This window comes from Bidens hawaiensis, unplaced genomic scaffold, assembly GCF_021521415.1.
Source record: "Bidens hawaiensis isolate Kalapana, Puna unplaced genomic scaffold, B.hawaiensis_p1.1 tig00009443_1, whole genome shotgun sequence".
Taxonomy (NCBI): Eukaryota; Viridiplantae; Streptophyta; class Magnoliopsida; order Asterales; family Asteraceae; genus Bidens; species Bidens hawaiensis.
Genome location: NW_027491698.1, coordinates 357,000 through 376,036, shown reverse-complemented (window position 1 = coordinate 376,036; position 19,037 = coordinate 357,000). Strand labels below are relative to the sequence as shown.

General features: G+C 35.5%; 2 protein-coding genes across 2 annotated transcripts; one reads left to right on the top strand and one right to left on the bottom strand.

Moving 5' to 3' along the window:
* The first annotated feature begins 2,802 nt into the window (after positions 1-2,802).
* Positions 2,803-8,452, top strand: LOC143532312 (E3 ubiquitin protein ligase DRIP1-like). The gene is made up of 7 exons (XM_077027398.1): positions 2,803-3,081; positions 4,333-4,432; positions 5,109-5,424; positions 6,223-6,635; positions 6,719-6,766; positions 7,822-7,894; positions 8,043-8,452. The coding sequence occupies exons 1-7, from the start codon at positions 2,928-2,930 to the stop codon at positions 8,256-8,258; spliced, it is 1,320 nt and encodes a 439-aa protein (XP_076883513.1). The 5' UTR covers positions 2,803-2,927; the 3' UTR covers positions 8,259-8,452.
* Positions 8,453-13,124: 4,672 nt separating this feature from the next.
* Positions 13,125-16,878, bottom strand: LOC143532295 (GABA transporter 1-like). Its single transcript, XM_077027384.1, has 7 exons — positions 16,662-16,878; positions 16,415-16,537; positions 15,355-15,449; positions 15,103-15,289; positions 14,472-14,602; positions 14,151-14,366; positions 13,125-13,593 (listed from the first exon to the last, which is right to left on the bottom strand). Exons 1-7 carry the CDS (start codon positions 16,876-16,878, stop codon positions 13,207-13,209), a joined length of 1,356 nt encoding a protein of 451 aa, XP_076883499.1. The 3' UTR covers positions 13,125-13,206.
* Positions 16,879-19,037: the final 2,159 nt, after the last annotated feature.

Here is a 19,037-nt window from a genome sequence, read left to right as displayed (position 1 = left end):
AATATAAAGAAAAACATAAATAAACAATTAAATTAGTGTATCCAAGGTAATTAATGCTAGTATTGGCAAATACACAATGCTATTTATATCTACACTCTATAATAATAATAATAATAATAATAATAATAACAATAATAATAATAAATTTAAAACTGCTTGTTTTGTCATTGACAAAATAAAAGCTTATCTACCTATCATATTAAAGCAACACTATCTTTTCACATGTCATTCAATTACACTCTCCACATAGGCCGCTAAGTGTACATATTTCCATTTTTACAATTTTCTTTTCATGTATGATAAAATAAAAAATATGTTTTGGTGAGAATCAAACTCACTATATTGCTTTCAAAATGTATGTATATTACCAACTCAACTATAATGAATTGATGTTAGTTTTCTCTTTTCCTTAATTAGTATAAATTCACAACTTTCCATTTTAATTTCTTTTAAAATACAAACACAAATTATTTTTACTAATCTATATATTTTAACAAATTATATATATATATATCTTATAAATCCATAAGATAGTTATCATATATATATATATAAGGGTTCAAATAAAAAGAAGTTGTTTCTTATAAATGGTAAGAACCAATAGAATTTTGACATTTGACATTAAAACCTATGGTGAAAGAATAATTCTATGAAACTATGTCGGTTATAATGGTGAAAGAGTAATTCTAGGAAACTATGATGGTTTTTGGTAATTTTAAATCTCAACCATTGATTGATATGATCCAATGGCTATGATTTATTCTTAGTCTTCCTAAGAAACTACTTATTTTTAGGATAACCATCCCCTATATATATATATATAATTTAATTTAACCTTTTCATTTTATTTTTTTAACCAACCGTTTATGATACACGGGCACTATCCTAGTTTATAAATAAATCAATGAAAAAAAAGGAAAAAGAAAAAATAAACAAAGGATTGGTTGGGACTTGGGAGAGAGTCAAATGAGTTCCACCGGATCACGTGGCTGTATGCATTGCATAATACCGCCCACAATGGTAGCTTTCCACATGGTTAGTTCACGCAATGCATCGATTGCGCGACTATAGAAGTCGGGCTAAGCCTCCTCTCTGCTTTCGGACCACACTAGGAGCCTGTTACGGCAACCAACACATAATTAAGTATGTGAATACTAGGGCTGTAAACGAGCAGAGTCGAGTCGAGCCAGAGTGTGCTCAAGCTCGAACTTAATCGAGCTGGCTCGAGCTTGACTCGTTTTCTTTATCGAGCTGAAAAATCGAGCTCGAGCTCGGCTCATTTAAAGCTTGAGCCGAGCTCGAGCTCGTCGAGCCGGGATCCTTTAATTATTTTTTATTTCTTATTTTACAAATTTTGATATATAAAAGACAAAAATTATAATTTTAACATACATATCATATAAAATTTATTAACTAGAGAATTTATAACTTTATATGTTTTTTTAATTATTCTTTTGTAATGTTTTAGGTGTCCAGTGGCATAATATATGTATAATTTTTTTTTTATTTCTTGGTATGCTATTAGGCCAAAGGTAGTGGGCTACAATTGAGGGCGATGAGGGGCGACGAGGGGCGCAAACACCGCCCCCGGGGGCGATATTTGGGCGATTAGGGGCGGAGGCGGGGGTTAGATTGTCGCCGTGTTTGTGTGAAAAATAATAATATAATATTATTATGACTGTTAATCAACGGTCAAATATAAAAAAAAATAATTATTTAATTTAAACAATATATATATATATATATATATATAAACATACACCATTCTTTTCCATTTCATACACAATTCATACCCAAATTCTTCAAAAAATTTAGCAAAATGAATCCTACAAACAACCCGAACCAACCGACACTCGTGGAAGTCGCCGCTACCATGAGAGAATCATCAAAAAACAAAAAAAAAATGTGTCGAGGAACTCAACGATGTCATGAACGAAACCAACAAACAACACGAAAAGATTGACCAAATGTTGGAATTGCGGGAATTGAGTGAAAAATACGAATCCCTCAAAGCGGCCGGGTCACACGAAGAGGCCGCATTATTGCAACGACAACGAATTGAAAAAATGCGCAAAAATTATGGATATTAGTATGTTATTTAGTTATGTTTTTTAATATTTTTAGTTATGTTTTTTTTTTAATTTTAATGCATTATTAGTTATGTTTTTTTAATTTTTTTGTATTTCTTTTTAATTTTAATGCATTTTTATTTAATTATTTAAATAAATTGGTTTTCTGATTTTTAATTTGTTTATTAGTTTAGTCTAATTTGTGTATGAACCAAATACATTATAGTGAGAATTGTACAAATAATTAGTTTAACTATGATTATTCTATAACTTTTAAAGTAGATTAATTTTATCAGTACTATAGTCTAAGTTAATCTAATCTTGTCTTTAATTTAATTTCACAGAGAAGGAATAAGGAGTTGAATAAAAGCAAAGAAGTGTGGGGTTCGATCCATGCCATTCCATATAACAAAAACAAAACTAAGTAGGAAAATAAAACACTCTCTCGATTTCGACTCCCAGACAGATAGATAGATAGATAGATAGATAGATAGATAGATACATGATCTAGTAATAAATAATATTCTAGCGACGCACCCGCACGCCTCCCAATCACCAACTCCTCTCTCACGTCCTTCGTTTCTTCGCCAATCATAGATCCACGGTACGTACGTCGATTTCTACCTATACATATACATACACATACACATACACGTATCTATCTTCGAATACCTACTGTGTATGTATGTATGTATTAGGGCCTCAATCGTTCTTTTCAATGCAGGCTAATGTGTTTACCCTAACCGTCTTGCTGCTAGCATACATGCACCTCCTCTAGCAGAACTACACATACGTCTGCGCCTTTGTAATTGTTTGTTGCCGAATCGCTAGCTGAAGAAGAAGAAGAAGAAGAAAGATATGTCGAATAATAATAATAATAATAATCAGCAGCAGCAGCAGCAGCAGGTGGTGGTGAAATTGAGAAGGAAGGAGTTAGCGGCATGCATGACATGCCCTATCTGCAACAAACTCTTCCGAGACGCGACTACTGTTCCTGAATGCCTTCATACGTGTCTGTATTATTATTATTATTCTCTTCCAATTCCATCCTAATTTCACCTCATGTCTTTCAATTCATATACCTTTTGCAATAATTTCACATGTACGGTTTCGCAATTAGGTTTCTTCATCATGATCTGCTTATGATTTCTGAAATATTACTATGCTTTTCACTTATTATTCATGTTGACTGTCAAATATTATTGCTTCTGTTGATAAGTTGATTGATAGGAATGCATCACTTACCTGTTGCCATGATTTGATTTGATATGATATGATTTGACTGATACTGATTTTTGAACATGATTTTGACTGTATTAGTTACATGAATACTTTCAATGAATGTTAGTCATGCGTTTGCCACAAAAAAAATTGAGTGAATTAGTTACATGTTTGCTTTCAATTTAGGGTGATTGCTTTTATAATTTGAATGTAACTGTCTTTATTTTGATCCTGTTTTTGCTCAAAATTTGAAGGAGTTGGATGTTGTGCAGCTGAAAATTTGTCATCAACATGTAGGCTGTAGGTCTGTTGGAACTTTACTTTCCTTTTAGGGGTTAAACATGCATGCATTTTTGATTCAAGGTTATAAAAATATGTGTTCTGAAAGTAATTTTTTATTGTCATTTAGTCTTAGTAGGTAACATGTTAATGGTAATGTTTATCTTACTATTTAGGGGTTCATAAATTAGTTTTTGTTGATCAATCTGATACTGGTTGCATAAGAAATGATACTCAAATGAAAGAATTTTTTTAATTATCTGTTACTACCTTAAATATTTGTCAAAGGTGAGTTTGGATCTTTGTACTCTCTTTAGGAGTCTAACATGCATGCAATTCTGATTGAGGGTTTTTGGATATGCATTTTGAGAGGGAATAATTGATGATTAGTATATAGTGTTTGGGTAAGGTGGTAAAGCTTATGATTATTTCACCAGTTAGGGGTTTAATAATTGGGTTTAATTAATCAGTTTGTTACTGGTTGCAACAAAAATGATACTCAACTGGAAGAGGAAATGTCTATATCTGTTACTTCCTTAAATGATCAGAATTTACAAGGCACATTCATGGCATATCATTAATTGCAATACACACATTTGAACACTCCCTAAATATATAAGCAAGGAAACTACTCTGTTGTTTCATGGATTCTTTCACTCTTTTAAGTTTTGTACCACAAAACCCATCACTTTGATTTTTTGTGTAGTCAGGCCCTCAAAATTTGTATTTGCTGATTTTGTTTTGCCTGTTGAACAACATCCAGTTTGCAGGAAATGTATTCATAAGAAGCTCACAGATGAGGAGCTGGAATGTTGTCCAATATGCAATATTGACCTTGGATGTGTTCCTCTAGAGAAGTTGAGGTCTCTCTCTCTCTCTCTCTCTCTCTCTCTCTCTCTGTTTCTCTCTGTCTCTGTGATGTATTTGTGTGGATTAGTAGTTTGAATTGCTGAAGCGAATATAATAGATACACCTGTTATGTAAATTAACAGTTTTTGTTCATGCAAGGTGGCATACAAATGCACAAAGCATTATAACAGATGTATTTCATAAAAACTAAAATCATGATTTGATTGATATACATTACTCATAAAATGGATGTGTTGCTCAGTTTGTTTTAGTAGATTTGCATGCGACCATAATTATGTGTATTATCATCGATACAGAAGTGGCTTTGATTGTTATGTCTGATATAATCATATGGTTATGCTGTAATCATCCATTATCTCACCTTTCTTGTGTTTTGCATTAAGACTTTTATTTCATAACATGTACATTTATTTCAAGTTTTGCCAATAAATTGAAAGCTGTGCAATAGTTAAGCTTCTTCAACAAAACTGATTTGTTTAATGTCTGATTTCTTATGAGTTAAACTTAATTCTCAAGTATTGCATTGCCTCAGTAATTGTCAAAGCATTAATTCTTATCAAGTCAATTTTCTGTGGTTATACATATGCAAGGAAGAATATAAGTTGATATATCAGTGGTCATGTTCCTAATTACTAGGTACTGAGAAGTCTTTAATTTTATATGTAACAGGCCAGACCATAATTTGCAAGATGTTAGAGGGAAAATCTTTCCTTCAAAAAGGAAAAGGGTGAAGGCCCCTGAAGTTGTGCCTTCAGTTACATTACCATTAAGAAGGAAAGAGAGGTCACTGTCATCACTGGTAGTCTGCACTCCCAGGGTGTCACCACAAACTGCTTTGACTGGTAAAAGGTCAAAAGGACCTCCAAGAAAGAAACCACGTGGGTCCTCTTTCTCTGTCAAGAAGGATGACGATTCCATGGACGACCGCCAAGATAGCTCGAGCTCACGTGAGACTTCAAACAAGTTCACACAGAATTTGAGGCAGGTAAAAAGATCACCAAAATATTCCAGGTTTCTATACATTTTTACTTCTTAAATATGCATACCTGTTACTAGAATGTGGCAAAAAACTGTGTCAGAAAATAAGTCAAACTGGGTTTGGGCCGAAACAAGTGATTGTTTTGTGCGGGTTGGGCAATTTGGGTTGACTCGAAACACCTTTTTTCAGATTAGTCATGTACTTAATTTCAGTTATCGTAGTCCTGAAGGTATTTACGTGTCATATCCAACTCTATACATAGAGCCCCTATGTAACCCTTTTATACGCACAACCAATATACAACTATCCTTCTGTTTCAACTGCATTTAGGGCTATTGTTAACGATCATCTTTTAACTAATTTGATAAGATCGAAAAAAGACGATTTTTTTTAGTTTGACAAGTGAGGGAAAGTAGGGATGTGAGAGAGAAAAAGTGGATTGGAGAAGTGGAATCAGTTAAGATGTTTGGAAACGTTTTCTTTTATTCAGTTTTTAAAAGTAGTTAAATGATAGTTGCTAAAACAGAGGCCTATTATTTGCAAAATGCTAAATTTAATGATTTTTCTTTTAAACAGTTGTTAAATATGAATTCAAAAACTATAATATTACAATAATTCTGTATTTTTATAATGAAGTGAAATAGAAGGCCATATGCATTCAAAATACACTTTGGCCGACTTTTGATCTGACCCATTTAACGCTATTTTTATTTACTCATTTAACATAACCCATATCGACCCATTAATATGTAACTGGGTTGAAATTATAAATATCTTTAACTTGAAACAACAATATACATGCAGAAATCTTCAGCTGCTGAGCCATCTAGTGATCCTTCACCTGATAAAGAAACAAACAATGGTAACGTTGATCCGTGGACACCTTTCAATTATTTGGTGGAAGTGACAAATAGGAGTAAAAATTCCAAATTTACTTCACAAGGATCTAATGTCAACTCAGATACACCAATTACCCCAAGGAGTGAAGGGCATACCCGTAAAACTAAAGGAAAAGATCAACTGAAGCGTTCTAAATTTCAAGATGAAAATGGGAGGTCTGATGTGGATGTTACAGAATCTGCAAAACCTAAAAAAATAAGAAAATATCGCAAAAATAAAGCAGGTTCACAAGCTGTGATGGATTTTGATGCTAATAATGCTGTTGTGGAAAAAAGAATAAATCCTATCTGGTTTCACTTGATACCTTCTGAAGAACAGTGAGTACCTGATAGACAGTTTTTACCAAATTAATAACGTATTCGTCCTTGGTTCACTCCTTAATTTTCTGTTCTATTGCCAGGGAGGGCGAGCCTTTGGGGCAGATAGAAGGAAGTTTTGTTAGACTAAAGTGAGTTCCTCTTTTGCCATTTTACTGTTTATTGTTTAAAGGTTTTTTTTCCTTTTTTGATGTGAAACTACGTCTATTTGTATTTACATAAACATTGAGTAGGGGAGACCCTTGGAGAACCAATAATGTTAAAGGTCCATTCGTAAGTTTAACAAGTTAAAGGACCTTTTGGTTAGTTAGAAGCAACTGTCAGGATTAAATCGTACAAATGCTAAGTTTAGGGAGGCTTTAAACCAATATGGCTCATTCCCCATGTAGCTAATTACTTGATTTGGCCCGTTTTAGACAATATTCAACCTAAATTGGCCCGTTTGTAAGTAAATGATATGAAGTTTCTACCTGTAAGACGCCATGAATGTTCTTAGATTACGTAATATAAATTGCTTATTTCTGTTGTGTCATAAAGCAGCAGCCAAAAGAGAAATACATACTTGAATTCAAAGATTTTGATGCACAAAAATACGTAGCTGTCATGTGATATCGGTCAATGCATCTTTGAAAGTGATACATGCTTATGTGATACATGTGTACATGTTATATGATTCCTTGCTGAAATTTTGACTTGAGTCTCCAATGAGGATATTAGAATATTTTTTGTTAAAGAAGAAATACTAGTTCATGATGTTACAATTACTGTCTTATCTTTCTAATGGTTTTATAGCTTAACTCCTCTGTTCAATTCTCTGACTCTGTATCATCTCTGTATTCTCATGATTTTATAGTTTCCTTTTTATTTGTATAAATTGAAGTGAGTGTTCTATACTTCTATATTTAAGATAATTGAAGCCTTAGTATTGTGGCAAATCCAAGATTTTCGACCAGCCATACACTATAATAACATATTTTTTATGATATGATATTTTATTTACACTACAAAGAATTCACAATGTTGCATGTTTTATGAATGAATAAATCACATGGTACAAATAGTGTAGCTCCCATTCATGTAAGAAACGAAGATGGGGTCCAAGAAACTAAACACAAGAACATGCGCACTGAAGGTTATTGGCTCCTCATAGGCTGTATATTAATATGCTGGTTTAATATGGTTTCAGGGATTGTAACATAACCGTTTCAGTTATCCAGAAATTCGTGATGAACAAACTGAAACTTGGAAGTGAACATGAGGTTAGTATATATTTTCATTTTCATCGTGTTATATTATCACAGGAAGAAAAAGAAAAAAAATTGACTTGTGGTCAAAACGCAAGAATCAATATTTATAATTACAGTATATTTTCAAGTTAGTAGCTGAGTGCAAATGGTTTCTTGGCAGATCGAACTCAGATGCATGGGTCAACCACTCGTGCCAACACTTTCGCTAGGTAACTTAATGGACATGTGGCTGCAGAAACAGCCAACATCACAGAAGATTGCGGTCATAGTTGGATCATCAGCTAAGGAATACATGATGGAGATATCCTATGCTAGAAAGACTTCAGGTGCAGGTGCAGGTGTGGGTATGGGTCCGAGTCTGACTCCAGCTACTTGACGATAATGCCCTCCTGTGGTTTTCTGGCCGATAAAGAACAGGATGTACCCCAAGTTTGTTCTAGTTTTTATAGTTTATGTAAGAGACACCGTGACTGGTTATAAAGTTTAACCATATAGGTATGAATCTTTGTTAACGTTGGTGAAATTTAACATGTTACTTTTGCAGCCTCCAACTTTTTACTAGTTTACAGTTACTCCTGGTAGACGTGCACAATTCGGGTTCACCTTGAAAACCCGAACCGGTTCGGAACCGGTTTTTTTCACCCCGGGTACAAAATGACACCGGTTCCAGTCAGGAACCGGTTCGGTTCCCGACCCGAACCGATGCCCGGAAATGCAAACTTTTAGGAACCGGGTAGGGTGGAACCGGAACCGGTTTTTACGTAAAAACCGGTTCCACCGGTTTTTTTTGAAATTTAAACATTATAGCCGTTAGGAACCGGTTCCAACGGCTATATAGCCGTTTTTGACCGTTGGAACCGGTTTTTTAACTATAAATAGGTTATCTTCTTTCTATAAATAGCAAGGTTTGTTTGTGTACTTGTTAAACCACTCCCAAAACTATAAAACACACTCCAAACCACAATTAACCTTAAACCGACAACAAATGGCAACCAATGATGACGTTGTTATGGTGATCGAAACAACAAGATGCCCCGATGTTTGGGTTCATTACGATTTGTGTCTCATGACCGACTCACATGAGTTGGCACGTTGCAAATATTGCTCGAAGTTTCTTAAAGCAGCGTCCAACTCGACATTACGAAAACATACGAATAAGTATTGTCGAGAGAAAAGAAGATTGGAAGCTAAAAAACGGAAGTGGGAGAGTCGTCCGGCTCTACAACCCAAAAATAAGTATTCCCGGATTAAAACGACGGACTTTGTTTTTTTATGTTTTAGTTGTTATGTTTAGTATCGTTTATGTTTTAATAATGTTTGTAATAGTTATTTTTTAGATGAATAAAATGTTCGTCGTTATTAAAAAAGTAACAAACAATTAATCATGAGTAACAAAAGTAATTATAATAAAACAAATCAAAACTAAATATTAGTTGAACAAGTTACAAATAATTTTACCAAAACAAATAATTACAACTCTTCTTCGTCTTCATTCTCGTCTTCACTCTCGTCTTCGTTATCGGAAGAAACCCCGTCCTCCGCCTCCTCATCATGAATATGACGCTCTATTGGTATTTCGTCTTCAAAGTTCGCCTTGTGTTGTACACGATCCACCGCATCCAAATGGTCCTTTAGGCAAATGCAAACCTCTAAAGACTCGGGAGTTAGTTTTGTTCTTCGCATAGATAACACCCTCCCACTAAGAGAAAAAACCGATTCGGAAGCAACCGTTGAGGCTTGTACGGCAAGCAAATCACGAGCCATGGCGGATAGAATGGGAAATTTGTTTTGTTTACCTTTCCACCAAGCCAACAAATCAATATTGCGAATTTCGTCGACCGTTGCGCCCTCAACATAGTTTGCTCCACTATATCGACCAAGTTCGCTACTTGGTGTGTTTCCTCTTTGCCTCTTAGATGCCGATTCACGAATCCCATTCATCAAGTTTATAAGTGGGTCATTGCACGGCCTACCAGTTGTTGTTTTTTTCACAAAAGACGATCTCGTGCTTGGACCATACATTTGAAAATAATGGTCATAAAGGTCTTGAAGGTTTTTGTTGAACTTGTCCTTCGCTTCCGTCGACAACTTCGGGTCAATCTCGTGCATACCTAAGTTGTCGAATATTTCCTCAATCGTTGTTTCAACCCCATTAACATTCCAATAGGGGTTTAATGCGGCGGCACAAGTAAAGACCGACGGTATGATTTCAAAATATTTTATGAACTTTTCTTTCATCACCGCAACAATATTTTCGAAGAGTTTGTTCTTCTCCACAAAGCTTTTAAAAACACAAGACATATAGTACAATTCTTGCAAAACCCAACAACTAGTAGGGTAATAGACTCCCGATAATTTTGTTGTTGACTTTTTGAACACATCAAGATACTCCAACAAATAACCGACTTGGACCCAAACACTTTCCGGAAACATATCGGCCTCGCGTTCTTCAACAAGATTGTTATGAAAAGCTTGTAAAGTTTGGCGTTGGGCAAAAGCACACTTTAACATATGACAAGTTGAGTTCCAACGGGTTGGAACGTCCCAATTCGGCCCCAAATACTTTCTTTCAACCGACTTGCAATAGTTCTTATATTCAAAATGTCTTCTTTTACCACTTTTGAAGACATCTTGTAACATAAGTCTAAAGTATTTTAAATCATCACAAATGTGTTCATTGTCAAGACCTATTTGAACAACCAAGTTGATGATATGTGCAACACATCGGACATGAAAAAAATCCCCGAAACAAGGTGGTGAATATTTAATGATAAATTTTTCAGCCGCCTTAGTATTGTTTGAAGCGTTGTCAAACGAAATCGAAAATATTTTATTTCTCAAGTTGTAAGTCGTTATAACTTCATCAAGTAATTCAAACAATTTTTCGGCGGTATGTGGGAACGGGAAGTTTTCAAAAGCGATGGTGCGTTTCATCAATTGCCATGTCACCGGATCAACCCAATGAGCGGTGACACATATGTATGATTCGGGCAACCCGTGTGGTGCCGACCAAACATCGGTAGTTAAACTAACCATGGCTTCTAAAGAATGAAAAGACTCGATTAACTCTTTTTTAGCACACTCCCACAACCTGATACAATGACGTCTTAAGGTAGTACGACTTACATGTGTGTATCTCGGTTGTAGAGTTTCGCGAATCAACGACGTCAACTCCGGGTCATCAAAGTGGTTAAACGGCAAACCTCGTTGAATAACAAACTTTGCCATTCTATCTTGAACTTGAGTCGTGTTGTAACGAAATAGTGTACCATCTTTACCCAAGTCAATTTGATCGGTCGCGCCAATCCCTTTCAACGCCTTGCAATATGGCTTCTCGATGTGCTTTCTCAAAGTAGAGTTGGAATCGTGCTTTAATATTGAACCACATAGTTTGTAACGAGCCTTTTGATAACCTTCGTCATCCACAATCAAATCCCAATTCTTCCATATGTCTTGGTTGCGGTTATGGTTGACTACCGTAACAACCCTTGGGTCCTCCGTAACAGGAACGGGGGCAACAAAAACACTCTTCTTAGCCTTGTTGTTAGTTTTTTTGATGGGTGCCATAATAATATTTAGTTGGATGGTCGGGTAAAGGAACGGGTTTGCTAAAGGAGTAGTATTGTAGTTTGTTTTTAAGTTTGGTGGTGAAACAAGTAATGGAAACAAGTTATATATAGGTTTGGGCATCAAAAACCGGTTCCAACGGCTATATTACCGTTGGAACCGGTTCCAACGGATCTATTGTCTCAAAAACCGGTTCCAACGGCTATATTACCGTTGGAACCGGTTCCAACGGCTAATTGGTGTCTAAAAAAACCGGTTCCAACGGCTATATTACCGTTGGAACCGGTTCCAACGGCTAGTTTGACTTTTGTTTGACCCTTCAAAAAAAACCCGTCGGAACCGGTTATTCCGGGTACGAACCAAACCGGTTCCAATTAAGAACCGGGTAGGAACCGGGTTGGAACTGGTACTGACATACAAATAGGAGAACCGGGTACGATTTTCGGGTACAAAAATACCCAAACCGGGTATTGTTCCAACCGGGTTGGAACTGGAACCGGTTCCGGTTCGGTTCCACCGGTTAGGTTCCGGAACCGGTTTTTTTGTGCACGTCTAACTCCTGGTATTATTTCAGCTGTTCTTATACTTGCATTTGGTAGTTTACTTAATTGGTGTTATATTATACTGCTGAGTTGTATTTTACTTAACAATTAGCTTAGTTCTGGGGTTTTAAACTTATTTGGTTTGTTTCTTAGATATCAAGTATTGAGTACACATTTTGTTCTTTATAAACCATGTGAAAAGAGGAGGCTAAGTTGAGAAAACTATATATTAGGGAGCAAAATACTAATGATCCGAACTAATATGTAACAGACGAAAAGAAAAAACAACCGATTTGATCACCGATGGGTTAAAACTTTAAACATCTCTAACAATGGTCTAAATTCTAGTAAAACCAAGCTCGTCAAGAGCCTCTTTGCATCCGATCCTTGCCTTTGAGCCCGTGCTTGTTGGACAATAAATTTTTCTCCGTTGTCGGTTGGGACTGTGGATTTGTCACCTGGCCCAGGGGTAACATAGTCTGCACCCGGGTCCAAAGTCATCGTTGGGTTCATGTTTGTTAATAGGGGCTGGGAGCCTGGGATATCCGGTAAGTCGTCTCCTAGAGTCAAATGGTTTCCTGCTTTAACCAGGGGAGGGGCACCACGGCTGATCCAGCTGCAATGAGTGGTTGTAGACATGGACAAGACCATGGGCTAGACAACCAAAATGGCGGCATATCAGCCATCTTTTTTGTATATATTTTTCTCTTTTTTTTTCCTTAAATGGGTGATATATGTATTGTTGTTATGGGGTGGCGGCGACTTAGATTTGATGGGTTGTATTGAAAACATAGGGGTTTAGTTTGGATGGTTTGAGGTTGGGAGAAAAAGGCGGTTATCGGTTAGATATATAACAAACACCAAAAATAATTTATATTTTCTTCAGTAAATCATGGCCCCTACTATCTAGACACCATATATTATCTTCATTACTACTAGAGATACGTTTACTTTCTAAGTGTTTCAGTCTACTGGTTTTCTGTCTTTAACCTCTTGAAGGTCATGTGTCCTGATTAAGCTGTTTAGCATAATATTGGTGGGTCCCATGACTTCACCAATAAAGGATTCTCTCGGTTAATAAAAAAGAATTAAAAAATGCAGCCATGACAAACAATGACACTTAAGCTGTTCAGTTATAATATCTTGAATTTACTTATTGGAATTTATATATGAATATGAAAGTTCTATAACAGTACTATGAATGTTTATACATACTTACATGTCATGAAAGAATTTATAAGTCTTGATGTCATCTATGATGAACTTAACCGCGCCAATGCAACCCATAACCGCAACAGCAGAAAACCATGTGGCGATAACAATGTTCAAGATGACAACGGGGCTAGAATTCTTGGGCATTTTCCCAGCTTTCAAGTGTGCTAAAACAGGAAACACAAAGTCAAGTGGTGTGAACCCAATGGCTCCACATATGGACACAAAATCCCCAAAAAATGGCATGGCTGCAGCCACTAATGTTATCAAGCCCATGTAAATAGACGTGAATGCTAGGCGTAGAAGATGGTTTTCCAGAGCGAATCGGTAAGTTTGTTTGTTTGGTGTCATTTTTTCCTCGAAGTAGGCGTACGTCGGCCTGCAATATATCTAGCCAAACACCAAGAAAATCATAGCATTACGAATATATTATCTCAAATGGTCCTTAAAGTGGATGCAGGTTAAGTTTTATGATTTATTATTTTATAAATACCTAAAATACCCTTGTATTCATAATAAAACTATTAATCTTTTAACTCAAACTTTTTAAATTACCAAAAAATAGTCCTTTAATAAAATATATACTTTTATAAACACCCGCAATTTTTTTAAATATTTAAATTGGTCCCACGAGTTAATATGTTTTATTTTCCTTTTTAGACAAGGATATTTTGGTCATCTTGAAAACTAAACTCCGAAAACTAACCTCCACCCGCTCGATCTAGGGACCATCAGTGTTACCCGTTTGTTTGTGAACGAGAGCAATATTTGTAATTATAGAAAAGTGGTCTATACGTGCAATATGGGCAAACTACATGGAATATATCGGTGCATTTATATCTTTAGCAAATATATTAACTTACAAAATTAAAAAGAATGGTCTGCATGTTTTAGTACTGTTTGAAATGAAAAGCGAAGTATAATGGTGAAAAGCTCAAGCAAATTACCTGATAACAACCAGAGATTTGAATCACAGCAAATATATTTGCCATAACAATTGTCCATTCAGGGGTTGTTAAAGACGCAAGGATAAAAGGCTGCACATCTGTACCAAACGCCCAGTAACCGAAAAACGCCAAATGCCAGTAACTCAATAAAATAATGGTGTATGCAGCCCCAATCCCTTTGTACATAGTTTTATTCACGGGTTCTCGAACAGTACTCTGCAAACATTACAGTCGTGCCCGTCCAAATTTTAATATGCATATACATATACATATACACACATGGTGCAGTCATTACATGCAAAAAAATCTAATTACATTTACTTGTATTTCAGGAAGCATAGCATCACCAAATGAAAACGCAATAACACCGAGGCCGTTAAAGGCTTTAAACATCTTTGAAGATGAGCTTCCATGTAGACTATAACTTATGTTTCTTCTATCTATGTTCTTCCCTGCATGATAAATGATAAACACATAAAACAAAATTTAATATATAGAGACAGAATTTAAACATATGCAATTTATGGATCATGTCATTTAAAAAGTTTATCTGCAGGCGGTGTCCTTTACATGGCATGTTTGTTTGATTTTCGTCCTTTTGACTAACTGGCATCCAGAAACCCCGTTAAGTCTTGGCATGTGAGGGCATTTAGGTCTTTTTACGCATATTCTATAAGTATTTATAATTAAAAAACAAATTAAATATATTATTAGAAAAATAAACTACATAAAATATGTTAAACAAAAACCCCGTTAAGTCTTGGCATGTTTGGATTTAACTGAGTTTTTGGATGACAGTTAGTGTCAAGGACAAAGACCGAATGTATTTTGTCATATAAAGGACAACGCCCGCATATAAACTTTTTAAAGGACCTGGTCCATAAATCGCATATATTTAAAGGACAAAATTTGTAATTTTGTCATATATATAGATTGTTTAATATTGACATACCATTGTAAATTGTTACACCAATGGTTGTGCCAGCAAATCCAATTGTGCTTAAAGTGCATACCGCATTTAACCATCTTAGTGAATGGATATTTGGAAGCTGGGAAAGAACAAGTTCAAAGATACCGAAGAATATGATAAAATGTTGAAGTGTTAAACTGCCATCCTTGTTGTAGTATTTGTACATGGCCTGCACATGATGGTAAATATTTATAACTTATTTGTATCGGTCGAGTTGTTGACTATTTGGCTGACCTTAAGGCTGCTTCCAGCAGCAATTTGAATGGCAATATTGTTGCCCAAAGAAGCCACCTGCTGGAAAAATGCAATAGACCAGTAACCCCAGTTTCCTTCAACACGAACGTGGATATATAAAGATATACAGACCAGGAGTTGGTTTTACAATTTGTCTGTATTAACCGGAGATCAAACTATATCAGTTAGTTCATTTCAAACATAACAGTAGCTACTTATTAATCTTCAAAAATGAAAAGATCATACTAACAAAAATGTGTGTTAACGCTACTACAGGAGTTAGTTTTACAATTTGTCTGTATTAACCAGAGATCAAACTATATCAGTTAGTTCATTTCAAACATAACAGTAGCTACTTATTAATCTTCAAAAATGAAAAGATCATACTAACAAAAATGTGTGTTAACGCTACTACAGGCATTAGCGACTAGGGGTGTAAACAAGCCGAGCCAGAGCTAGAGCTGGACCTCGGCTCGTTTGAGCTCTAATTCTAAAACACAAACTCGGCTAGTAGGTTTTTAGCTCGAGCTTAACTCATTTATTAAGTTACTAATTTATTTTTCTATATTTATATTAACAATATTTTATAACATGTTATAAATTATTTAATTATTTTTATCATAACTTTATATATAATAATAAATAGGGAATAGCTCATAGAATAGTAACCAACTTTCAAAAGTGTTCCAATTAGGTCACTCATGCATATTTTTCTCAAATTGGGTCACTAAATCTTCAAATCGAGTAAATATGGCGTAAATATGTTTAATATATCAAAAAATTCATATATATAATAGATTTGTTTAGGCTCGGGCTCATTTAATTTAAATGAGCTAAATTTTAGGCTTGAGCTTAGCATTCAAATATCTTAGCGAGTCGATATCAAGGAGCTCACGAGTGGGTTGTCTCGTTTATGCCCCTATAATATTTTTTTGAAACGCCCCTACAATAGAGATCAATCTTTTCTCCAGGAAAACAGACACAATCACTTAGCTACAAAAAAAATAGTCGCAAATTTAGCGAGTGAAGTAAATTCGGTCACCACCTAATTAAAACTGACCATAGATGCTACGCGCAAGATGTCTATAAGTGGTATGCTTCTTCCCATCCCATTTCCATAAAGAGGCAATGAGAAAACTAGAGTACCATGTTGTTAATGTTGCACCCACCAAGCTAATCACCCCTAATTTTAATTATATATACATCATGCACAAACAAACAATACAAAACAAAACATCAAAAACCAACTTATATACTATATTAAAGATAGCTTTTCTTGTATGTAAAATAAATAATATTATACGTACCTAGAGGCCATCCAAGAGAAGAGACTGCAAAAGGAAGCGGAGCGTACGCGGCAGGAGTCGCAATAGTGGTTGCCACGTGGAACGCAGCGTGCTTCCATGAGCCTTTGCCACTAGTGGCATTGGTGGTGTTATTTTGAAGCGAATCGTCTACCGCGGCTGAGACATCCTTTTCGTCGTCGTAACTATGATCAGCAGGTGGTACGCGGGTTGAGGCCATATTGATCCGGGCGGGTGTTGGTGAGTGGTGATTACTACTATTAGTTATTAGCTAGCATTTCAATATGAATATTGAATAAAAATTCGTTATCAAGGGCGGCATCACTTTGACAATGGTGACATGTACGTTTTGACGTTTTACAGGTCCACCAATAATGTTTTGGAATTTTATTCAAAGGTTTCTACTTTTCTTTGTAAAGCTAAATCATACGCTGACTTAATTTCTCACCTCATGTCACCTTCCCCTTTAGTTTTTAACTTTTCACTGTCATGTATTTTAACACTTGAAAACTAAAATAAATTCATGTAATAATAAAAAAAGTTACGTAATAGTACTTACTAGAATTTTGACTCGCCGCTACCGAAGCTCAAATCTTGATGACCAAGAACCAATCGATCAACAAAGCTCTACATACACTTTATGATAAAAACGTATTCATGAACATGAATACGATGATGACCAAAAGCCAATTTTCTTTGCATTCCCGTATAAAAGTTAACCATTCTTGTAATGTTACACGACCGAACCTTTCTATTTTTTATGTCATTCAATGATAAACATCCTACAGCAAGCCTTGAAGCACAACTATATGTAATTCACTTCCTAAAATTTCATGAGCTGTGATGAACCGATTTCTTCTCTTCTAGTTGTGGTCGAAGGTTTTTGACTCCCAAGACCTAAAATAACCAATATTACATGACATAAATTGCAGAAAGTGTTAAAAGAGACTTATTCACTCACTGGTGACCATAGAGGGTTTATAATCTTTCAACTTTGGAACTGATTTTTAATGCTTAATGCTAGTCAATATTTTCCTCATTCCTCCAAAGCAGGTGACTACATGGACGAATTTTGATCAACATCACTAAAACCTAAATAAACATAGTAAAAATGCCAATACCATAAATTTGGTACCTGACATCTTTACACTTCTACCCTTTTTGACATGGTTATTGCGTTAGTTTAGAACTCAATTTACACCACTTTATTTTGGCCCTCGGTGCCATACTCGAATTCATGTTCCAAAGTCTCCGGTTTCCATTCATTCTACAGAGTTCTAAGTCAAACAATTAAGCAATAGAAATATATTTGCCTTTTAAATTAGCTGCCTAAAATCATTTGAATCCACAAATTATACAAACAAAAAACTGTAACGAACAAAAGCAACAAAAAAGGAAAAATGCCACGATTAACCTCAAGGAGGAACAAATTCCCGCTTGGACTAAGAGTTGCTATATGCATCATCATTCAATTGTTTCATCCCTTCGAGCACTTTCATACAATGAAACACGACTTCAACAACGATTGAGACCAAGAACGTGTAGTATATTAATCCATATCAATGTAATTGTTACTAATTGCAGCCATTATTAGCTTGTCACATTGAGGCTCCATCCACGTCTTCACGAAGAACGCCAGTATCACCTTCGGATTCCTGTCTAACATCAAAGCGCCGTTGATTATCCGATACGCACCTCCTTCGAGATCGAGTTTTTCGGAATCTTAAACCTGCAATCACTGTAAACTGTTTTAGAATATCTAAGCTTTTTTATGTGCTTCAGGGCACTTGAAGCCAATAACTGAAAGTAATAAATTTTGTTTTTTTTACAATATCGCATCCCTATATTGTTTCTCACAGACCCGTTATAACATCAACATAAAGTGCAGGCTTCCTCTTAGATTCATTCCATGTTGCTGCATATGAAAATGCAAATGCAAATAATCGACTGCCTCTTTGTGTTTACCCTACTCTTTGACTTTAAAGCTTATGTAAGTTTATTGTACACAAACTAACAATAATGAACAATGGTAAACTCAGAATTTCTATTACGAAGTAAGAAACACATAAAATCGTATAACCTAGTTCAATAATAATGATTGAAACGGTTAAGATTTATACCTGCTCGATCGATTGACGCGAATCGTCGTAAGGCACCGACGATGAAGATGGAAGATGAAAGTGGCAGCACATCACCGCCGTCACCTAGGGTTCCTGTAGGGGTATGGTACTAAAACCCGGTTCTACGACCCTAAATCTATTATGTTTGGCTTATTTTATTACATGGACTAATACAATGTTATTGGGCTGAGGGGTTTTGTGGAGGTAACCCTAACTGGGCTAGGCCCATTAGGGTAGCATGATGGTGGCCATGAGACTC